Source organism: Antedon mediterranea, chromosome 5 (genome assembly GCF_964355755.1).
Source record: "Antedon mediterranea chromosome 5, ecAntMedi1.1, whole genome shotgun sequence".
Lineage (NCBI taxonomy): Eukaryota > Metazoa > Echinodermata > Crinoidea > Comatulida > Antedonidae > Antedon > Antedon mediterranea.
Genome location: NC_092674.1, coordinates 9,161,500 through 9,186,376, shown reverse-complemented (window position 1 = coordinate 9,186,376; position 24,877 = coordinate 9,161,500). Strand labels below are relative to the sequence as shown.

General features: G+C 33.2%; 2 protein-coding genes across 2 annotated transcripts in view; both read right to left on the bottom strand.

Moving 5' to 3' along the window:
• Positions 1-170: 170 nt before the first annotated feature.
• On the bottom strand, positions 171-4,702 carry LOC140049143 (DCN1-like protein 1). Its single transcript, XM_072093961.1, has 7 exons — positions 4,630-4,702; positions 4,313-4,526; positions 4,031-4,199; positions 3,523-3,653; positions 3,165-3,247; positions 2,598-2,694; positions 171-2,495 (listed from the first exon to the last, which is right to left on the bottom strand). The coding sequence occupies exons 1-7, from the start codon at positions 4,630-4,632 to the stop codon at positions 2,419-2,421; spliced, it is 774 nt and encodes a 257-aa protein (XP_071950062.1). The 5' UTR covers positions 4,633-4,702; the 3' UTR covers positions 171-2,418.
• A 4,894-nt stretch (positions 4,703-9,596) lies between these two features.
• The window catches only part of LOC140050099 (uncharacterized), a 38,214-nt gene continuing 22,933 nt past the window's right edge, over positions 9,597-24,877 (bottom strand). Inside the window, exons 23-41 of the mRNA XM_072095120.1 lie at positions 24,372-24,596; positions 23,921-24,067; positions 22,985-23,146; positions 22,256-22,399; positions 21,749-21,883; positions 21,294-21,463; positions 20,955-21,018; positions 20,013-20,180; positions 18,149-18,247; positions 17,665-17,736; positions 17,356-17,481; positions 16,584-16,697; positions 16,000-16,140; positions 14,416-14,523; positions 14,148-14,282; positions 13,626-13,742; positions 12,039-12,230; positions 11,587-11,873; positions 9,597-11,356 (exon numbers count right to left, since the gene is read on the bottom strand). Coding sequence (XP_071951221.1) covers positions 11,102-11,356; positions 11,587-11,873; positions 12,039-12,230; positions 13,626-13,742; positions 14,148-14,282; positions 14,416-14,523; positions 16,000-16,140; positions 16,584-16,697; positions 17,356-17,481; positions 17,665-17,736; positions 18,149-18,247; positions 20,013-20,180; positions 20,955-21,018; positions 21,294-21,463; positions 21,749-21,883; positions 22,256-22,399; positions 22,985-23,146; positions 23,921-24,067; positions 24,372-24,596 — 2,861 coding nt within the window. The 3' untranslated portion in view covers positions 9,597-11,101. The remainder of the gene's footprint in view (positions 11,357-11,586; positions 11,874-12,038; positions 12,231-13,625; positions 13,743-14,147; positions 14,283-14,415; positions 14,524-15,999; positions 16,141-16,583; positions 16,698-17,355; positions 17,482-17,664; positions 17,737-18,148; positions 18,248-20,012; positions 20,181-20,954; positions 21,019-21,293; positions 21,464-21,748; positions 21,884-22,255; positions 22,400-22,984; positions 23,147-23,920; positions 24,068-24,371; positions 24,597-24,877) is intronic.

Here is a 24,877-nt window from a genome sequence, read left to right as displayed (position 1 = left end):
TAAAACGCAATAACCACACGCAAGGGCGCCATTTCGTTTAAGGTTATTTTCCACTAGGACGCAACGAAAGAACGTGAGCCGCAACGCGATGTTTGCGGGAGAAAGTGAAACGAGCATTTGCGACTAGCAAAAACAAAGAACACAAAAGAACACAATACATTTAATCTTCTGTACAATTTATTAGGATGCATTACATATTATAAATAAACATTCCCAATCTGTAAGTATTCTGTGATTTTATATAAAATTTATGTTAGATGTGAAACCTACACTTTTTTTTATAGCAGACAATTTCATTATGGTTTGTAAATAGGTCTATACATTTTAGAATTACAAAAAAATGTAGTAGCCGCCTAAATGTTGCTATAGGGTCTGATTTAGTTAACTATCTGGACTATGTGCAATGTTTGTTCCAATTTCTTGTTTGTTTGTTTATGTTCTATTACAAATATATATTTATATATTATACTCAATATGGTTTGGTTTTCGCAATTTATGAATTGTGAAAAGTCTGAGAGTTTGAATTGAATTGAATTACTGAAGCACAAATGTAAATAATTTATTACTAAGTATGTTGATATTTCAAAAACATTTGATTTAGTGTAAGTTGAATGTAGAATGAAAGGTAATTTTCTCTTTATATAAAACACACCTATAATATTGTTTCAACAAAATTATACTTTTTAAAATAAATTAAAAAGTGATGAAATTTGTCATCAACCCACAGAAGTCTGAAATTCTGTATTCGTTCGTGAGTAAAAACAAAATTTGGAAATTCTAATTGAATGTGGTATTTTGGCAACACAAAATAAAGAAATTTATACTATTATAAATGTAATAATGATAACTTCCAATGACTAAAAATATTTCTTATATTATTGTTAAAATGTTTGGATAAAAGTATGGGCAACATGTATCTAAATACACTGCACACAACTAGTTTATGCTAAACCTTGACTAGAATGTAATCATGAACATAGAAAAATTCTATTTTTCTATACCTAAGTAAACGAATACATCAAACATCACTAAAATGTTACATTTTTGTAGTGTAACATTATAGTTGAATAAGGTTTATCACAAATAGTGTGCGCGACGCATGGTGGGAGGGGTTTAGGAGCAAACGTCACGTCACAACATTGTACAAACAACAAATCACGTACATATCATTGTGGCATTTGCTCCCAAACCCCTCCCACCATACGTCGCGCAAGGACGTTCCTTTGCGAAATAAAGCTATTTGCGATACGTTATTGTGAGATAGGTGGGACATGTGTCTTATATATTAGGGTCAATAAATTACCTTAATGTTATTGGCAACAGTAACCATAAAATAAATACTGTATACCAGTTGATGATATATTAACATAATCTACAATGCTTTAGTCTGGTTGTTTAACAGGAGATTATATCAACATTCTACTGGTTACAACATGACAGTAACTACATTTTGTTTACTTTTTAACCTGTTAATGCAATTAGTCAGCAAATATTTCTTAGGTAATATATATTTTACACTATTTTTGCAGTGACTGACTGGATTGAAACAAACTAAAATCATGCAATACTGCAGTAACAAAATCTAGATACTGCAATAACTGAAGTAGAAAAATTGTTAAATCATCCTTAATAGAGGACAAGAATTCATGAATGAATCACTGTGTAATGTCTATTAAACCAGGGAAAAGCAGGATTAACAGTAATCTTGCTCTTTCCTGATTAGATTCATTTATATGGAAAAACTATAATTGTTATATCTGGTTGCAAATCAGTTAGATGCATTTTTAAAACTTCAAGAACACAAGTGGATAGACTATGATTACAACCTCTACCTTTGTGGTCCAAAGTTTGGAAAGAGGCACTGAAATTTTGTTTGTGAATTAACAATAATATTTTAGAGTGCTAATCAATGAAGTACAGTAAATATGTTTGGTAGCCTTTTTGCCACAAAACTGAAACCATTAAAATACAATAGAAGTTTTTCATACTATTTCATAGTAGCTACAAATGATTATGTAGATGGAAACTTGCTACGTATGCATACTGTTGTAAGCATGGCTGATGTAGTAAGCATGTACTGTTATGCATATATCCATGCATGCCACCACTATCTAGCTTCAGCTGCCCATATTTAAGGTGTTGGCCAATCATGTCTCTTGTGTGAGATATCCGTTTCTGGTGTCATATCTAACCTCATTTACTCCTCTGTTTGTACTGCCTACCGCATCTCTATCATTCTTGCCACCCTTTTGTCTCAGATACGTTACATATGACTGAAGTCAAAGATGTTTTGGTAATGTATACCTCCCCGACACAAACACAGTTTTGCGAGTAAATCAAAGTTTTATATTGAAAATTCAGATGGCGCAATACAAAGAAATTCATTATTGAAATGTTAAAGTTCTCGAGTCATTAGTTTTAGACTGTTGTACTCTTTTTCTGTACAATAGGTTTAGCATATTCCACAAAATCGTCTATCAAAACTGGCCAAGCACCTAGAAAATAAAAGTATAAAAAGTATGTTTATTATAGCAACTAGCCCCTGTCTGATGTATAAAATGTATCTTATTAGAGAGTATTGGAATAAGAAAACGTACCTTCTTCATCGTAGTTTGTCATATCACATGTGATCATATTACTAAAGTCAAGGAGTAAATTCCAAGTGTCTCGTGGGATTGATTTTTTATGATTTTCCTATAGAAACCAAAAACATATAGTAAAAAGTAGTAAAAAAAAGTAGTACTAAAACTGTGTTCACAAATATTAGAGTTAAGTTACATAGAAAGGATTTAAGCTGATCTGAATCATCAGAGTTACATTATAACTCTGATGTATCTTTGAAATAGTACCTCTGATTTCCGAAGTACAGTATATCTGATTATATGTTTTGAACGTAGTAAAACAAGCTAATCTGACTGAAACAATTCATTTAACTTCGATAGAGAAAAAGAGTGTGTAAACATAGCTTAAGTGTCACTTCAATTTGTCATTGTTTATGAACAATGCGATTCCTGGATGGAGGAAATAAATAAAAACACTTCCAAAGACAAAAACTTTCCAAAGAACCCCAAAAGGTGAGAATAATATATAAAATTGTGCTCAATATATAATATAATGTGCTCAAAATATAATGTTGAATATCTTCAATTTTTTTGTTTTAATACCTCTAGAAATTTGCACCACAAATCAAGAAATTCAAATCTGCCATCCAAAACTATTTTCCAATAAGCTTGTGCCATGTCAAGATCTATAAGACAAACATATTACAAACGTATATAACAATACGGCATATAATAGGCCAGTTATGTTATTTAGACAGCACTGTTCTAAACAAAGTTTAAAATCAACAGTTTTGTACTGTCCTGTTTTTAACATTTTTATGTTTTCACGTTTTACTGTTTTTACATATTATAATATTGTAGTGTTTTTTGTATGTATTTGTGTGTAAATATTTTTTATCATGTTTTTTAACCTTGAAATACAAATTTCAATTACTTATGTATTTGACAAATTTGAACTTACCTAGACTCTTCTGCCCAGGAGTTTTAGCAAAGTTGAACGTAAACTGATAAAAATGTTTGAATTTATTTGTGTCTTTTAATTCATTTTCTAATGATCCTAATTTACATTTTAACTTCTCTATAGAATCACATCTAGAAAAAAAATTAGAAAGAAAATGTCATAATGTCATGTGTGATCATTCGTAACTTTACACTCTTAAAACAACCGTAGGTAATTGATATTCCAATACAGTTTTGCAGTTTAACCTGTCATATTTTTTTTTTGTAGACTTGTATGAACATTTGATGTTGATGATGATCGTGATAAAATATTAGTATTATTTAAAGGTTTGCATGGCGAATACACATAAGTAAAATGAGGTTTGCATACCACATGTTTCCAAAAAAAGAGAGGAAAATAAAGTTGAGAAAGATATGGATTTTCATTACTCTACACAAAACATTAAGACTTTTTTAACATAAGAAAATAGCACTATCCAAAAATAAAAAACAAAGAATAATAAACCAACCCTAATTCCATCATTCCATCTATAAATTCTTTTTTACTAAATTCACATTGTGTTGCAGCTTTAAATTTCCATGCTACAATTAAAACTAATTTACTCGTCGGATCTAAATTAAGATCATCACAGAACTTTGCAATTCCCTCGGCTAATATCTTGTCATCCTCAACTTGATCTAAAAGAAAGAAAATAAACTCATAATGAATTTAACGAAAATGTAAAACACATATCATCAGACATCATCAAAATACTGTATTTATAATTTACTATTATTATGCTAATACAAACCTTTATATCGATTGTATAATTTCTCAATCTGCTTTTTATCTACGACTGGTTTTGGTTCTCTGCAGTACCTATCTGGATTTTGGAAATAATTATCAGAAGAAACGTCCAGCCTCCAGTCATGTTGTGATAGGCAGTATATCGCCGTCTTCTCCCCTGTGTTCGTGAACTGAATAAATTGCCTCACCTTGTCTCGTTGTGACGATTTCAATTTGTGCTGTGTAAATGATGTAGGATAGTATTTAAAACAAGGAGAACATAAATAAATTAAATAAATATCTAATAATAAGTATGATTATAATAAAATCCAAATATCATACCATTTTTGCATAAATTCAGAAAATGTTGCCACTGCCTCTCAAAAAATAACACTAACCTATTGAAACATTACATAACCTTTACCCTTTGACATAAAATATTTCATGATAAAATATTTTAGTTAAGTACGTTTTTTTAACAGGAAAAATATAAATTATCAATCAGATCAAGTAAGAAATATTGTTTAAACATTTAAATTTATTTTCAAATGCCTATATTATGTAAGCTACTTTAAGAACAACCTATTTGATGATATTCATATCAACAATTATTACGTGTCATCAACTGAGCTTTTGGTGGTTCGGTTTCGTTCTTCTTTTTTTAACCGGCAGGAGAGAAAATCAGTTGATAAAATAAACAAAATGTGGTATGAAATCTTACCAGGATTTTTCATTATTGTTGGCTGTGTAACTGCTATAGGTATGGGAAATAATTTATGGCAGAGATTAGCGAATGGAGGCAAAGTAAGTGTACTTTTTCTAGCCTAGGCCTAGAGGCCCTAGCCTCCGCCCTAGCTAGGCCTAGCTACTAGGCTAGGCCTAGCCTAGGCCTAGTTAGTAGTAGTTGGCCTGGGCTAGGCCTAGCCTTACTTAGAGAGGCGCCTTACTTAGAGGCTAGGTAGACTAGGCCTAGGCCTAGTTACTTTATTAGACGTTTAGGCTAGTCTAGAGTGCTAGGATAGAGGCTACCTAGGCATAATAATAGGCTAGCTAGGCCTAGTCTGGTTTACGATGAAATCGGTCGCGATAAAATCAACTTCCGGTATTTTGTATGACGCGCCGCTTGAGCTATACTTTTGATTATATCGGTCACGTTTGAAATCGGTCGCGTTTGAAATCGGTCGCGCTATTTTGTATGGATCGAGCGGGATGCATGCTAGAGCGGGATATACATTTTTCGTTTATGTAGATTTAATTGATATTTTGTACAGTAGTAACTAGATTATTTATGTGGATATTTTTTACTTGGTTAATAAATATTTATTATCAATCATTAAATTAATTAATTTTTTTTTGTATTTCACAGGTCTCGGAGAAGGACTGTGTCTTTTCAAAATGGCCATTTCTAAACACGTTTAAATATTATATTAGGCATAATGTTATATTAGGCATATCATAATTTATCTATTTATATGTACTGTAATTAATATATTATGTAGAGAATATAGGTCTGTCGTGTCTTTTATTATGCAAACAATTACGTAAGAGAACAATTTATTTAAAAACAATAATTTTTACAATATAGCCCATAAAGCCAGCGTATCCATTTTTATACTTATGCATACTGTGGCAGATTATATCATATCCATGTCGTTAACAACATACAATTCGATCACCTTATTTTTATTTCTATTTTATTTCTATCCGTTATGTAGGATAATATTAAGTGTATAATGATTATTGTTGAGGCAAATCACGTGTATACTTTTATCTCTAATGTTTAAAATAGTTTTTAGTAAAATGATCATTATATGCGGAGGGTTAAAAGACGAGTTACTGAAATAAACCCCCGAATAAGCCATATTGGAGATGCGCCTTCTATGATCGTGCAGCTGTTTCCTCTAACAATACGTTATTTTGCTGACGGAGTTTCCCCTTTTTAAAAAACACGCACTTGTTAGTGTGTCAAATCATGGACAAAACACGTACGATCGTTGTCCATGGCGAAGTAAAGATGACGTCTATTACTAATAACCATGTTTGAAACGTCTATAGGCCTCCTGCACGTGTTTTTGTGAAACGATCCAATGAGCTATAGATGCTCGACGCGATTATGAGATCATGTTCATTCATTCATTCTTTATTTAGCCTTTAAAATCGAAATACATTTAAAACATAGGTAACCAAATCAAGACACGTGGAAATATAAGAAGGCAAGGAAAACAAAAGCAATTAAAATCGCTGTAGCTCACAGGCTTGCTTATCCATAATAATTCCGAATAAAGCACTTTTTCTATAATTTGACAGTATGAAAAATACGAATTTACGTATATACGTCGGCGATACTATAGATTTTAATTTGAATATCTTTTATTTCTTCATTTATAATAATCATTTAATGTAAATAATTAAGTAAGTGCAACTCAGTGTCTCGCATTCATACGCCGTTCGTAAATCTACAGTAAATGTTTAAATATCAGTGCAGATTACCTCTTTGAGAATCGTGTCCACATTATCCATACATTATTATGTGAGTGAGTGAGTGGCCGAGCGGTTAAGACAGTGGAACCGTAATTACGTAGCCATAACATCGGCAGGGGTTCGAGGCTTACTCACTCCATGGTTCTGGTGGTAGAACAAGTCTTCTCGGATAAGGACTATAAACCGTAGGTCCAGTGTACACATCTAGCTCGTGTGCACTTTAAAGAACCTAGTACATCTTTCGAGACGAGTATTAGTACATCACAGCCATTGATCACCAACTGGGCCTTCTGGGAGACCAGTCTTTGACTGAAGAGGTTACCCAGTATAAATATAAATTTCAATCAATCAATTATTCGCACATCTATCATTGTACATCATAGTCCTCTGTAGGCCGGTAGATTGATTTATAACGGCATATTATCTATATATTTCATTAATATCCTAAAACCATACGTAGGCCTAATTGTTTGCATAATAAAAGACACGACAGACGTATATTCTCTATATAATATATTAATTACAGTACATATAAATAGAGGTAAATTATTATATGCCTAATATAACATTATGCCTAATATAATATTTAAACGTGTTTAGAAATGGCCATTTTGAAAAGACAGTCCTTCTCCAAGACCTGTGAAATACAAAAAAAAAAATTAATTTAATGATTGATAATAAATATTTATTAACCAAGTAAAAAATATCTACATAAATAATCTAGTTCCTAAAAAATATCAATTAAATCTATATAAACGAAAAATGCATCGCATCCCGCCCGATCCATACAAAATAGCGCGACCGATTTCAAACGCGACCGATATAATCAAAAGTATAGCTCTAGCGGCGCGCCATACAAAATACCGGGAGTTGATTTTATCGCGACCGATTTCAAGCGCGACCGATTTCAAGCGCGACCGATTTCATCTGACACCCCTAGTCTAGGGCCTAGGTAGGCCCTAGCTAGGCCTACCTACCTCTTCTGACTGAATACCCGTCCTGACCTACTACTAGGGCAAGTCCTAGCCAACTAATTAGCTTGATTAGCATAGGCCCAGTTAGATAGTAAATAGGCCTAGAGGCGGATTAATTAATTAATTAAACTTCAATTTCATTTTGATAAATCAAGTTGCAATGAAAAGAAGAGATGTCATTGACATTGTCAGGCCTCTAGGACTAGCTAGTAGGCCTACCTTACCTTGCCGGCCTACCTTACCTTGCCTATGTGTATGTAATTCAAATTCATGAATGATTATATATATCTTTTCCAGCTACGAAGAGTTGTAAATAGCAGATTTGAATATACAATGGTAAGGAGAGATATGAAATTAGCAGGCCTGGAATGGAGAACAAAGGTTTGTTTGAATTTACCAATAATGTCAAAAATGACAGCAGTTTCTAGTAGTATGCAATGGTCTGATACAAAATGAATTACTTTTTAGTTTAGGTCTACTCAAGGATTTCTCATCAATTAACCAACAATGACTTTGAGATCACACATTATTTTGACACAATTGTGACTTTTATTATTATCCTTTTATTATTTTTTTTTTAGTTAAAAGGTTGTCTATATTTATTGCTTCTATATATGCCTAAATATGGTAGTGATATGCCTAAATATGGTAGTGATATGCCTAAATATGGTAGTGATATGCCTAAATATGGTAATGATATGACATTATATGTCCATAAATGGGCGCATTACAGTACATTTTTTGTCACATAAATAAAGTTTGATAGTATAGACAGAGCTTTAGGTTTCGAAGGATGTTATATTATTGCTTATTGTAGCACTGTAGCAATAATTTATATGAATTAAATTATTTAATCTCTTTTTTTTTTCTTTTCAGGGATTGGAAGCTTTACCGAAAGCTGAATAAAGGTTTCTTTTGTTTGCCTAAATTGTAGAAATTTTACAACTACTTCCGTATGTATTTTCAAGTTTGAGTGATGCATGGATTGCATATGTTTTGCAGAGTAAAGGATTGGAAAACAAGATAATAAACACCAGTTGTGATTTAATAATAATTTCAAATTGGGAGTGTACGCTACTCTCAATAAAAAATACAACTTTGTCCTGCATTTATTCATCCGTATAAAGGGAAAAAGGTGTCAAGATCATAGAATTTTTGTTTAATGGAAGAATTACGCCATCTTGTGTTTTAACAAATACATTACAGTACACAGCGACAAGAACAATTTTCAATATGGATGATGACATAAACAGCAGCTACTTTAAAATGAGTATTTAACATTAGAAATTCATACCACTGGCTGTTGACTAATTGTAAATAAAAGTTTAACAAAATATAATTATAAGTGTTTCTCTTTTTATTTATTTATTTTTTTTGGAAGCACCAAGGTACTAACCACGTACTTGACATCTTTGAGGCCCAACAGTATGTCTACTGTATATAGTGTTCTACCAATATCACTTTATCCATCCTCTATGCTTAGACACTCCAAAAGGTCTTTGTTGCTCCTGTACCTTTTTCAATCGCCATAATACATGTAGTAAATTACAAATCAACTTTACCATAAGTAGTATGTTTAGTTCTGGTTTTGTGCATCAGTCTTGATGAATTCCACATGCCATATTAGAATGAATTGGTATATAAACTGTTCCTCAGTGGCATAACTATGAGTGCTCGCTGGCTAAACCCAGGCCCCCAAAGCTTACGAGAAAGGAAAAAAAGCCAGAGGCATCCAGCGTTGGATCCCTAAGCCAAGGGCCTCCGGTCTCTGCGTTACACCATTGATGTTCCTCTGATCATTCAAATCATTTAAGGGCCAACATCAATGAAGTGATGTACAAAATAAGAAACAAATGAAATGGTATTGTTTTTATTTAAGTTTGACAAGTTCTCCATATTTTTACCTCTACATATTCTAGTGAATGCAGCATATATTATTTACTCAAAAGTTTAAATGAAGTAAAAGACATTATATAAAATAGCACCAATGTTTAACCTGGAATACAGTATGTATATTTTTAAACCTATGTTGACAAACATCACATTATTGATAATAAATAAAAGCGATAGTTATTAGTGAGTATTGAGCCAATTTAAGTTGGTGAAATAGTTGTTTGTTACCAATTTAATGTATGGTGCCTATACTACTGTTGATTCAAAATAATATGTGGTAAATAGTTTTCTTATGTTATCTATTTAAATATTTTGATTAATCCACACAATTATACAGTATTTAGTTAAACAAACATGTATTTTTGATTAGGACTTTTTTTTGTTGAAAAAACTGTTATTGTTTAAAATGATTATTTATAAGAGGAACTTCTTCATTTGTTGTGTTTTCCAGTTGTGTTTTTTTTTTTGGTCACAAAAGTAAAGTCTGCTGCCTGTTGGCACTTGGGTTAGTCTTCCAAAGAGCGACAATCAGACAGACTAACCCAGAGGTTTTGTAAAATAAACTACTGTGGCCAATATGTAGTGACTTCTATATAACAAAGTTACTAAGTAATAACCTATGCTATTAGCATTGGACTTTTCATCTCAATTAAACTAGCTCGGTCATTCTTCATGAGCCAATTTACACTCTTTCAAACTGATTGTAAAACTCGGCTAAGTTGATCGAGAATAAAGAGCAATTCCAGTCTAATTGAACAGACATTCAGTGTGAATGTGGCTTTACTTATGTGTTTAATAATTAAATGCATAGAAAATGTAAAACGTCAAATCTATTTACATGATACAACAGTAATTTAGTAACTGAATAAAAAGCACGATTTGTGCATAATGAAACTAAAAAGTAGTACGATAATACAATGTCTTTGATGTAAGCGTGATAATAAATTTAAAACATCATAAATGCAATTCTAAATCTAGTAACTAAATAATTTGGTACTAAGTCAAACATTTGCTATGTTACACTATTAATATAAATGATAATTTAGGTTACATACAAGAATACTGTTGATACATTTAAAATTCATTACTAAAATATTTATCTAAAATATGCATTTTTTTCTTAACTGATTTTCAAAAACAGGAAATGTAGACATGTTATACCTTATAAATTATACAGTACATACATTTTGAATCAATAATTTTTAACCAATTAAATATATGCCTTGGTAATGAAAATGTAAATATAATTTTTTATGGTTTCAGTATAAACTGCATAATTGAATATTATGTTTAAAAGAAAATTAATTTTGATTTTTATATAATACACATTAGAGTATACCTCACAGTATCTGCATCACCTAAATTAATTTTGTTAAAAAAATGCAATTGGCTATTGTAAAATATGATATTGAGGTTTTTTTCAAGTTTGGCATAGGTATCTAAAGAAATCTCCATTTTACAATAGATCATTGTTTTTGGCAAACACGACATCGACTAATCACATTACTTGTTCCAGTTGCTGACTTAACTGTCTGGCTTTCTGGTTCTTCAAAATCGTCAGCGAAACTCATAGCCTTCAGCCAGAAACTGAACGCATTATTGAAGAAGTGACAACGTCCGCGACCATTGCATTCGATGAAAGGTGACGCACGGAATGACTCTAAACACGAACCAGGACTTGAGAGTGATTGGCCACCACCTTCTGCCCCTGATGATGTATGCTGTAAAATGAAAACATAAAATATTTACTCTTTTTCCAAAAAATCCTGAAATTGGACTTGTCATTCTAATTTTAATCTCAAATATAAAAATAATTTCACACATACTACAACATACCACCCAATTACAGTTTTGCTATTTTAATGATATTAACATAGTCTTCGACAGTGGTGCATACATGGTTGACAACAAAAACTAGGGCAATCAGTGCCACATTTATTTAAAGTCATACCATTAGGAAGCTGTAACCATCCCACACTGATCTCCAACCTGCAGGACAGCTTGGTAGAAGACTTGTCTGACTATGCACTGCCATCACTGCTGCAGTAGTCTCACAAACTGCACACCTACTGATGTATGGTTCAATAGCATCTTCTTCAACTGGCATCATCGGGATAGATTCGCTGGTTGCCAGCCAGTATGATTTGTCATTGCGATTGGCATAATTACATGTTCCTCCAAAGTTACAGAAGATGAACGGCATTGTGTTGAAGCGTGGTAGACAAGAACCGGCCATACCTAGAATATTTCAAAATATGATTACTTTAACAGAAATATGGCAATGAAATAAATAAGAAAAACAGAAAACAAAAGAAGGTAGCTTCTATTTTCCTGTTGCAATGATTTTCATTTGTGTAATCTGTGTTTATGATTAACTTTTTTTTAAACAATGTTAGTTCTTACCAAGATCTTGATGATGAGCTTTGTCATTCCCTTCAACGTACAGAAGACTGTAACCGGACCAGAGCAATGTGCCGCCACCTGGACATCTAGGGATTGTAGCACCTTGGCTGTGTTTGACGATTAACATTCCATTTTTGTTTCGTATTACTCCAAATCCTGGAATACCGGGTTCACCTGAATTACCATCATAACCTGTCAATAAACAAATTAGCCAGTCAGTCATTGTGACCGAGTACCACCAGTGGCGGGTTGTGAATCGGTTTATGTGAAAAAGCAGACAATACTGTGAGATACCCAATACAATTGAGGTCATTTTGATACCCCATATGTGTGTATGCGTACAATAGTATAGTATGTATCAAGTTGGGAATTCAGACACCATTTTAACCACTATATTAATCCAAGATGGCGGATAATTTATATAATAATAATTTTAAACATTTCCAGACAAATTTCGGTCACTTTGATACCCTATTTGTTTGGAGTTGTATAACATTATAATATATTATTATAGTAACATAGATATTGGCTATAATTATATATTGATTGATTGATCACTTTATTTCAGAATAAAAATTCCATATATACAACAAACAATACAAAACAGAAAATCACACTAAAATGGGATTTTATCCCATTTAATGAAGAGATTTGAAGATCGTAACAGTTCATAGTGCATACACACACAATGGCCTTGATTTGCTTTTTTACTAGTCAGTAGCAGCCAGGCAGCCATGGGTAACTTGTGTTTTAGATGTACCCCATGTTTACAAGTCACAGCCTAGCTGATAATGTTTGTAATTTCAGTTTGCCTATGACTGAAAACTTGAATTTATTTACCAGTTGTCTGCTGTTCACTACCAACCAGGGGATATCATTACGTTTAGGCCTAAAGGATTATTACCCAACCTAGCTGGTAATGTTGATTATATTTTGGTTCCATGCTACCTGTTTACCAGCTTTCTGTTCAGAGCAGCCAAGGGGACATGACAATTATTCTGTTACTATATTCGCCATGTTTGCAAGATTATCCAGCTGGTAATGTTAATTGTACTTTGCTACTAGTTTGCTTATAACTGAATACTTGGATTTATTATTTGCAAAATGTAGATGTTTGGATAAACAAGAATCACTGACTGGAAGGTAAGCATCTTATATTAATAAACTGTATAGTAATACATACCAACACTGTCATATTTTATAATGATTTTTCAAATAAATTCAAATCAAATCAAGGTGATATGATAGCTACTGACATAAACCCAATTCACACATACAAAAATCTTACAAAATGAAAATATATTGTAAAGCTCTGTCTACACTATCAAACTAGTTCAACAATAAAAAAGTTTATGGTAGCGATATACCCAAATATGGTATGACATCACCATGTCCATATATGGGCACATCACATTTTTTTGTCCCATAAAGTTTGATAGAGTAGACAGAGCTTTACAATATGTTCCATATTTTTGTATGTGTGAATTTGGTTGCCTTCGTACAATCAATCATGTGAAAGCATTTCAACTCAGTAAGATCCATGTATTAATTTGTTACATGTATTTGTGTTCAAATACTCGTACTTACCTCTTGGTCCTGTTGAACCAATACTTCCACGTATGCCTGGTTCACCTTCTTGACCCTTCCTACCATTTAAACCTTGGAAACCTGGCCTACCAGAATCACCAAAGTCACCTTCATTACCTACAACAATAGAATCATAATTTTGTTAATATAGACTTGAATAACTATCTTGTTTCATCATTTTTACCTTAAAATCGTAGTGAATAAACTTGTTCTAAAGATCTTTCTATTGTTTTGATTTTGTCTAGACACTAATTATTTATAGTGAATATATATATACTGATGTGCATTTAGATTATATGCACTGCACTGAGGCCAAAAGCTCTGCAATTTGTTCTGACTGTTTTACTTCTGCTTATTTTAAATTTATCTCCATTGAGATCCAGCCACAAAATTGTTTTTTTTCCCAGTAGTTTGGCTCTTTATTATTTATATATTAATACGAATATATTAAAATCCTTTATGGGGCTTTTTGGTTCCTCTACCCCACTCAAACCCTAGCAATGTTACATTTAACAAACCTACCTGGTATACCAACACTGCCCCGTCGACCCTTTATACCTTGGAAGCCACGTCGTCCAGGAAAACCTTTAAGTCCTTTTTCTCCTTTTCGACCAAGGCTGCCAATGATTCCTGGAACACCATCCAATCCATCAATTCCTGATAAAATATTATAAAAGGAAATAAATACTAGACCTCTATTCAATAAAAAAATGTAATTACTATTTGCAAATTTGTTACAACATGTTTTAATCTAATGCGAAATTAAAAAGAGGTCAATTCAGAAACATACCAATTCTTCCTGGTGCTCCTAGTAGTCCATTGAAACCTGTGTTTCCCTTTTGTCCAGGAGGAGCACCGCGTCCTGGTATACCTTGCCTGCCAATGTCTCCAACACTACCTATTTTGTTGTAGTACAAAATGTTTCAACGAATGTCAAACTATCACTGACAATTTGGAAATAAAAAATGTGCTTCAGACAGTAAATTCTAAGCATGGTCCATCTTAAGTTTGATTTGATATCTTTGTAAAATACATGCATGCACAATATTTCAAAAATAGCAGAAGTTAATCTAAGCTTAGAGCCTGCTGAGATTAACATTACAAATGTACATTATTCTAAAGTTACACAACTAAAAATCAATGAATAGAGTATGTCAGTATTACAAATGTTTATTTTATGTGTTTTTTTCCCTCTAAATTCTTTAAAATGGACCTGAAATGGATTTTCGATTTTTTTCATTTTAGAATGATGTTTTGGGGGCTATTAGGTGTTGCTAGAATGTATATTGTTATAAAATATAAATTCGCCCTTTTGGGGAAAGCCCCATTTGAAAATCAAAAAAATTCGCGGGTGACGTCACTTTGCGAATATATTCCTATCCCTCCAATGGACAATTTGCAGTTTTTTGGCTATAACTCTTGAAATCTATGGAGTATTTTCTAAAAAATGCTTGTGCTTTTGCAGAAACGTATTTAGAATTTTTTTAGATAAAATTATTACCGTATAAACGGTTAGTCATCGAGTAAATGACGATTTAAAATCTCCAAATCAACGGTTTTTTTCTGGCAATACCGACGTTAGCCTGGCAACGTTGTCCGGGATACAGCGCCGTGTGCAATGATGCGTATCCATATTTTCCGTTCGTGTATTTTGTATTCGTTTGTAATTTATACTGCTAAAATGTGTTAGTTTCTTTAGTTTATAGTTTAGCAGAATTAAATTAGTAATATGAGATGGTAATTTATTTGTTCACGAATCAGGCAGTTCGAAAACGAATTTGATTCATATTTTACTTTGGCTTGACAATGAGCAGCAAGTTGTTGATATCGCTTTGGATGCACATGAAACGTGTGGGTGGATCGACTCCGCACGCTGGGCACCGCCTAGCCTAGGCCTAGTATTAGTAAAGGTTTGGGAGGTAGGCCTAGGCCTTCTAAATTCGGGTTTTAGAACAAACAAAGTACATTTTAGGGCACTATATTTCAACATTATATATTGAATTAGTATTAGTGTCAACGCTTCGCGTATCTTTCCAGGCCGTCGATCATTCACGGACTATCGGGCGGCATACACGCTCTCGATCGATATCGCCGTCGTATGTATATGTGACGTCGTGAATATAGATGCTCCCGACGGCCGTTGAAATAGAATATTGCAATGGCGTGAGTAACTTTCGCTAATTTACCAAGGTATCTTAAAATTTCGTTTTTTCTCAAAATACTATACATTTAGTTTTTATTTGTATGGGCTTGTGTTAATTTGATACATTTAAATAACATGTGTGAATTTCTTGAAAATCGAAATTCCATTTCAGGTCCATTTTAACTTTTAAAAAATACCTCTCAAATTCACCGAATGCTATAAAATATTTACCTTTGGGTCCTTCAAAACCTGGGTTACCAGAAATTCCAATGTCTCCTCGATCTCCTTTAATTGTTGGTCCACTGTCTCCTCGCTCTCCTTTGAAACCACGACTACCTTTAAATCCTCGAAAGCCTTTTAAACCAGTCCCTCCTGTGCTCATAAGAAATAGTACATACATTAAATACTTTTACTAGTATATTAACTGTGAAGTTGTAGGATTAAACACTAAATTATATAAACATATATTAATATCCATACAGCAGGAATTTTGTGTTTAATAAAATACTGTATAGTGTGGGTTTTATACGTTTCAGAGATAATACTCTTGATGGTTATATCAATGACTTCTCACTGTTCAAATAATTGTCAGATATACTGTATATATGAATATACTTAGGCAAATTCATTCACTATTTTACTCAAAATGTAAATGGTACATTTGTTATTAATTTGATCTTAATTTAATATTTACAGCATCAGTAGGCCTAAACACAATAATTTCAAGAGGTAGACAATATAAACCATGAAATATGAATTAATGAACTTATAGCTACAGAAAGAATTACAATTATTAGTATAACACTAGTACATACCATCAAAACCTGCAAAGCCTTCATCTCCTCGGTCACCTTTGACCCCTATGGCAGAACTTGCACTCCTACCTGGGTCACCAGAAATACCTGGGAAGCCTTTTTGACCTATAAGACCTAAAAACGCAAAAACACAACTTCAGACAATCATTTCCACATGTTTTAATTTTAGGTTTCCCAAACCCAACACATTCTGCATGTTTTGACAACATTCTGCCAACTTTAGACTACATATCTAACATAAATCTGAACTACTGTAGGCCTACATACAATATAATTTAAATCATTATTGGAGTTTGTTTTTTCTTCTTTTTTGGGTTCATCCATTCATTTAATATTGTATTCTTTGATCAGGAGTGGAGCTGTGGCTTGGTGGTTATGATGCTTGACTACCAATTTAAGGGTCCTGGGTTCAAGTCCTGTCATTAGTCAGGGTTTTTTTCTCATGACAATTTACAACTCCACTCCCAAAGACTTAATAATAAGTCTTTGTTTATGTAGAGCATCTTGTGTTTATGTTTGTCTTGTGAAATTATTAAATAGTTTATCCATCCTGTAATTGGCGGGTTACTCGCTGTTGGATGAGTATGAAATAAAATATAAAAAAAATAAAATAAAAAAAACTGAAAACACACTTCACCTCTAGAAAAATAACAAGAGTTTTGCTATATAGTAGTAGTATTCATTACTGTATGTTAATGGGACTGGAATTAAAGTTGGTATAAGATTATTCATATTTTATTTCCAGGTTTTATAATACTGTATAACTTTTTACCGAAGTCTCCAACGTCACCAAGAAGACCAGTAAAACCTGGCAAGCCCTGTGCCCCATCTAATCCATCTTGCCCATCCAGGCCATCTAAGCCATCTTCACCAACTTTCCCACGCAGTCCATCAGGGCCTATAAATAAATTGGTTTAAAAATTCCAAAATTACTATTAACAATTCTGACTTTGAGCATTTTAAGAGACATTTGTGCTTTTATATATATTGATGTATTTATTGTAGAAAAACGTAAACATAAAGATGTACAAAATTAAATTATTTTCTACTGTTTTCATTGAATTTTTTTGAAATGCCTTACCAGGTTCACCATTCATTCCGTTCTCTCCCTTTAACCCTGTAAGACCTGGGTATCCAGCATCACCACTAGGTCCTAGACAAATGACAAAGTAAAAGTAGAACAGTAGTTAAAAGAGGAACTTGTAAAAATAAGAAAAATATTTGAATTAAAGTATCACGCAACTAAAGCTCTGTCTACAATATCAATCTAGTTTGACAAAAAAAGTGTGATGTGCTCAAATATGGTAGTGATATGACATCATCATGTCCATTATGGGAACATCACATTTTGTCACATAAACACATATACTTTTCATATGCAGGAACCTTTATACTGTACTGTAGAAAATGTTGTTGCATTATACGGCTATACTAAGATTGAAAAAATAATCTATGGACTAAAAAAAAAAAATATTAAATCAGTTTAATTATTATAAAAGAATCATAAATAGTTAAATAAATTTAATAATTTTAAACTACAAGATTTGTTATCATGTGTTACTAACCTTTGAACCCTCTTGGTCCAATTTGACCTTTAGGGCCTATAGTTCCTGGAAATCCTGGAAGTCCATTTACTCCTTTTCTACCAGGACCTCCTGTTGCACCTTAAGATAATAAATGTTAATGTATGGTTAATACAAGAATTGTAATTTCTACCATTAAAAGTATGTATGGTACTTTCTATCTAAACATATAAAAATGCAAATAAACAAGGCCATATAGATGGCTGCAGTCGCGTGCTCATTAGTGTTTACCGACCAACCTACCAACTGACCGAAATTACTGAACATGTTTAAAAATGTTGAAATGTTCAAAAACATTTATATATTTTTTAATTTACACGTGCGTAGCCTGTCACTTTTGACGTGCTCGTATAACGTAATTTCGAGTTGAAAAGTAAGTCAAGAAAACAGAAATCGGTAAAAAGGAGTGCGCAATAACATTTAACGCGCGCAAAAATCTGCGCACTCATGGCAATTTTGTAAACGCTTAAAATTGCCTGAAACGTACTCTTATTTCATCGAAAATAAATTTCGAAAATTTGAAGCGCGCGTACGCATGCGTTACATGCGCTACGCACGTAATTGTATTGCAATATGATGATTTATGCCCTGAAATTTATGAGTACCAAATTTTATTTAATTATGATTCATGGTTGTGAAGATATGATTACAAACGTGATTTCGTTAAATCGTGCGTAGACCGCGTAATTTTTTATTGCGCACCGTGAAAACATAACCACATCGATTCCTGGCCATAAGGAATATACTGTGAAAAATTGACTTAGCTAGATTAAACTGATGATATCAAGATAAGGTCAGAAAGCGATAAAACGCATAGTGATACCGGACCGACAGACCGACAGACAGACCGACCGACATAGTGAACTATAGAGTCGCGTCCATGCGACTAATAAAAAGTCTTAACCCGTACACTGTATAATCAACTGTCTCTTTTCCTCCCTTATCTTTATCTCCACCCCTTATACACTGATTGGCATTTCTCTATGATTTTTCACTCTTTGTCTTTTTTGCTTATGTCTTTGTAATTTCCATAAACATATTTAAGAGTCACCATGAAGATGGACCACCCAATATAGAGCAACTGACCATAACTGGACTGGATACACTAAATGCATTACACATGTTAAAAGAATGAATTTTTATAAAAACATATGTATTTTGTTTGTTTTGTTTTGTTTGTTTGTTTTATCTTTATACTGGGTGACCTCTTCAGTCAAAGACTGATCTCCCAGAGGGCCCAGTTGGTGATCAGTGGCTGTAATGTACTAATACACCGGGGTAACCCCCTACTCGTCTCGAAAGATGTACTAGGTTCTTTAAAGTGCACACGAGCAAGTTGTGTACACTGGACCTACGGTTTATAGTCCTTATCCGAGAAGACTCGTTCTACCACCAGAACCATGGAGTGAGTGAGCCTCGAACCCCTGCCGATGTTATGGCTACGTGATTACGGTTCCACTGTCTTAACCGCTCGGCCAATCACAAAATTACTAAGAAATGTTACTATACAATATTTTTCAATAATCCCTGTCCAGTTCACACTTTTATTCATACATTTTATACATCTCTATTTAATTACGCATTTAATTTTTTTTAAACTGTTAATTTTATTAATGCTGTATTTTCTTATACCCTAGTTCTTGTGTTGTTTTACGGGTGGTCATGTCCTAACGACCATTGCTTATTTGATCTCTTCCACACTTTACTTTGTTGTATTGTTGGAGTGTAGAGAAACAAACAAACTTTGCTTTTAAGTAAAAGTTTTATGTCTATGATCTCTAGATCAAGATACAGCCCCTGTTACGCCAGTGTTTGGTTAAGTAAGAGATATCACTTTTGGCTATACCTTTAAAACCGGGTTGACCATCAAATCCACGATCACCTGCTGGACCTTTTCGTACTGAAAACACCTCTCCTGGTTGACCTTTATTTCCTTTTGGTCCAGTAAATCCACTTTGACCTGGTAGACCATTCGAACCCCTGAAACCAATAAATCCATTTATGCCTCTTTCACCTGCAAAATAAATTAAATATATTTTAAAAGTAAAACAAAATTAACACCAGCTTTGTTTTGTTACTATTGGGAAAATTGTTATAGAATAGATGAAAAAAGTGTACTATTACATGCCATGTGACCCACAATCGTCCAATCAAATATCAGGAATTCATTTAGGTGTTATATAATATAGAATAGATGCTACAGGTACTCTAACCTAATTGTACTTATTATCACATATATAATATAAATATACTTATAAGCACATATGAGATTAATTGAAACTAATTCTAGGGTCAGATTTGAACCATACTTCTAGACCATCCAGATTGCGCTGATGCCTAGGGTTAGATTAGAGTCCAATGGAAGCAGCAAGTACTGCACTAGTAGGATGATAATGTAATAACTACTTTGAAGTAGGGAGCAAAGTTACTTCAAATTATTTATTAAATTACCAACCAATTAGATTTTAAGATATTCATCACTCGAACCACTAAGTGAGTTTTTTTCCCGCCCTACTGTAACAATGTACATTCCATGATTGGTGGTTATTGTCCTATGGTTATTGTACTCTGATTTTCATGGAGGCACAACAAAAATGTATATATATAAATTAACACTGACGCCAGTGTTGCTTGAAAGCTCTGCTAATTTTTGGGTTTTTTGTTTAGCTTTTTGCTTATTTTATTTTTGTTATTATGTCTCCATTGAGATCCAGCCACTGATACTCAAAGCATTGTCATATTTTCAGTAATTTTGATTTATATAAATTAACATGTCAATATATCTTACCCTTTTCTCCGTCCCTTCCTTGCAAGCCTGAAATTCCATTGTATCCAGGTTGCCCAATATCACCCTAAAAAAATAAAATCAATGTTGCTAATATTTCATTTCAATATTTATTTAAAGAATCTATTCTTATACTACAGTATCATAGTATGAAACAATTTAAGAACTTTTCCCAAGAAATTACCGTATTTATTTTATTGCCATTAAGTATACAGTTAAAAAAGAAAAAAAAAGTTCAGATTTATGCAGTGATTCTTCATAATAATTTAGGTACCGATATCATTTTTACTGCATATACTACACCCTTCTCTTTCTTATAGTATGTCTTCGAGTTTAGCATACCTCTTCACCCTTGAAACCTCTCAATCCAACATATCCCTTGATGCCTTTGACACCTTTGCGACCTGTACGTCCACTTTGACCTATTTCTCCTTGTAGTCCCTTAGGCCCCCTTAATCCTGAATCTCCCTTTGGGCCGATGGAGCCTGGTTGACCAACCAATCCATTAAAGCCTAAAATTAACAAAATTAACAAAATTAATTAATTTTGAAAAATGAAAGAAACTTTGAGAGTGATGTGATAGTTTTCTATGAGAGTGATGTAAATAATGTCTGAATTGCATCAACTGGTATGTTTGTGTTGACATGCAAGGCAAATACTATTACTCCACTGTAACATAGATTGATTGATGATGTCTATTTTTGTAAAAAGTTTTTATAGTTTCTTTATTAAACTTTTCAAATTATTGGGTGGGCTTTTCCAGTAAATTTTCTTATTTTAATTTTAAAAATACTCACCTTTGAGACCTGGACTTCCATTAGTTCCAGGAACACCTGGTGATCCAATACCTCCAGAATCACCATCAGAACCCTTATTACCTTTTATACCATCATCTGCATTAGCACCTGGTTCCCCTTTTTCACCATTTTGACCTGTTCACAAAAACGAAAATTAATTTAAGCACCAAAATACAATCACAAAAGGGAACAAGGATATTGTTTTTTATTACAAGGCAAATGATGATTGTGGCGTAATGGGTACAACGTATTGACCTGAGCCCCCTAAGTGGCCCTCCAACGCTAAAGGCCCAGGGAATTTTTAGCCCTTTTTGAACATATTTCAGCATACAGCTCCACATATTACTTACTCACTTACTATTACACAACCGTCTACATTGTTACAGATTTCCCAACTTGGAAAAATGAAATATTGGGAGTTTTTATAGAAGCACTATAATACTACATCAAACCATAGAGGGTGCTATACAAAAATATTATAAAAATAGTAGTTATAATTATCCTTGCCATTTCTTCCTGGATTTCCTCGCATACCAGGAAAGCCTTTAATTCCTGTATTGCCTTTGAACCCAAAAAAACCTTTTCGTCCTGGGATGCCACTTAGGCCTTCTACTCCTTGTAAGCCATTAGGACCACGTTCTCCACTCAGACCTAAATTGAAACAGAAAAGAAAACATATATAATATACAGTCTCACTCCTGAGGATGATTAAAGCATATTGATCAAAACGTCGAGAAACTCAACAGTTCTTTTCATAACTAAGATATGTGGTGTACCGCAAACTTTATATCAACATATACTAGATGTAAAGAAAATCTGAAAAACCCCAAACCCCCCCTCTATACTTATTACCAGCACCAACTCATTCGTCTCCACTTGTGTTATTGTTATTTTTACGGCACCTAGGATCCCGGCGAGGCCAATTGTTTCTCTTCGGGCTAAGCTCGCTCAAGTAATATTGTTTATGTTCCAACTGGTTATCGTTTCTTAATAAGTGTTTATAATCATCATAAGATAGTAGTGTCTTTATTGCATTAAAATCAACAAATATCTGAGTATACATACATTAAAACAATATAAAAGAGATTAATACATTACAAAAAAAAAGAAGCACAAATTTAAAAATTTAAATATATGTACTATAATTCAGTAGAAATGTCCTAAGTTTAGTTTAAAAAATTCATGTGATGGAGTTTCGAAAATATTTAAATATTAGTCTTATTGGCTTATCTGTACCTTTAATGCCCTTTTCTCCTGTTGGCCCCGTTATTCCTGACATGCCAGGTGCACCTTTTATTCCACGTATACCTGTATGGCCCTTTTTTCCTTGTTCTCCGAAATCACCAGGAAATCCCTTGTCACCTCGATTACCTTCTGGGCCATTTACACCATTAACACCTGCATATGTAAATTTATATTTATCAATAAATTGATCGATAATTGATTGATAAAGTAACAATTATAATTATTATTAATTTGGAATTAAATTAATTTTATATGATCATCACATATAAAATGGTAGATTCAGAAATCATGAATATATATTTCATAATAGGACATTTGCACTTTCTTCGATTTTTTTAGAACTTCTCGAGAATTCAGTCAAGTCAAGTATCATTTATTGTCATTTGTTTTAAGAAAAAACATATAAATTCTGTTTGCTCTGTTGGCGAAACACAATATCCAACAGACACAACACAAACTCAAAACAAAAACATTTCAAAACGTGTCTACATGGTGTTTAAGGCTCTAATAGCTCCTGGTAAGAAACTATTTGTAAATCGTGCCTTAGTGGCCTTAATAGAACGAAATCGCCGACCGCTGCGCATCAACTGGAACATACTAGATGCCGGATGAAATTGATTATCTTTGATAGCCACTGCCTTTTTCAGAAGACGATCTGAAAAAATGTTCTCCAAAGGCAATTGTGCATATCTAATTATACGCGATGCGGTCTTAAATATTCCTTCCTAGATACAGCGTTACAGTTGGCCCCTTAGGAGTGCTAAACCAGGGGCCTTTACCCCTGCATTATGTCACTCATTATTTTCCCTTCTGGTCTCTAGTTTGAAAAGGGCACTTCTGGAAAAATGGGGCTATGGTCTTGCAATACATTTGTCAAGATCAGAATTTCTCAACTTCTATCATTACTAATTCAACTAATCCACGTACCTCGACTACCTCTGAAGCCTTTTTGTCCTCGAAATCCAGTTGGACCACGTTCACCTTGGACAGCCTCGCCTTTTCTGCCAGGAAAACCTCGTCCAGGTTCACCTTTCTCTGCTGAAAATGCCTGGAACCCAGGTAGACCAGGTTGTCCTATTTATAAAATTTTAAATAATTAATTTTTAAAAAAACCTAATATTTTTTGTATTTCCCCACCTTTATCACAATTACAAAAATGTCAAAACATAATGAGATACCAGTAAGAAAGAAATTTAACAACAAATAAACATTTAACGACAAATAAACATCTTTCAATGGTGTGGGATTACATAACTTATGAATATAGAATTACAGTCATTACAATTACAATTTTCTGCTTATCTATTCAAATATATTTTATTTTGCATTATTTGTACTATAGTCACCATTAGCATTATTTTAAGCCTAATCATTTTACCTGGTGTTCCCTTCAGCCCAGTTCGTCCTCTTCCACCTTTCGAGCCTTTAAGCCCTATATCACCATTTATTCCAAGAAGGCCTGGTGCACCTGGATCCCCTAGGTCACCATTCTGACCTCTTCTACCTGGGTAGCCATCAAAACCAGGCAAACCACTAGTACCAGGAAAACCAGTGAAACCCTTTTCACCCTGTACTCCAGGTACTCCTCTCATTCCAGAAATTCCTAAAACAAATGAAAACATACTTCTTAACAAACTTTCTCATTTCCAAACTGCTTTCAGACGAAGTAAGGTCGACTGTAATGTTCTTTTTACATATCATTTTCATTTCACTTCATTTATTTATTGGCTTTCACTGTAAGTATAGTCATTAAGAGTAAGAGCAGTTTTCTGTTTGGGCTCATGCCTATTACTTGCTCCTGGCAAGATGAATTGTAAAATGTACTTTATGAACTTTTGCCGAATAAATATTATTATTATTAATATTATTATTATTATTATTAGC

Bases quoted from the DNA above. Each gene is read 5' to 3' on its own strand.
- LOC140049143 (XM_072093961.1), bottom strand. The intron at 4,200-4,312 runs GTTTGTATTAGC...TCTTTCTTTTAG, and splicing joins ATTATACAATCGATATAAAG to ATCAAGTTGAGGATGACAAG. The intron at 3,654-4,030 runs GTTGGTTTATTA...TTTTTTTTCTAG, and splicing joins GATGGAATGATGGAATTAGG to ATGTGATTCTATAGAGAAGT.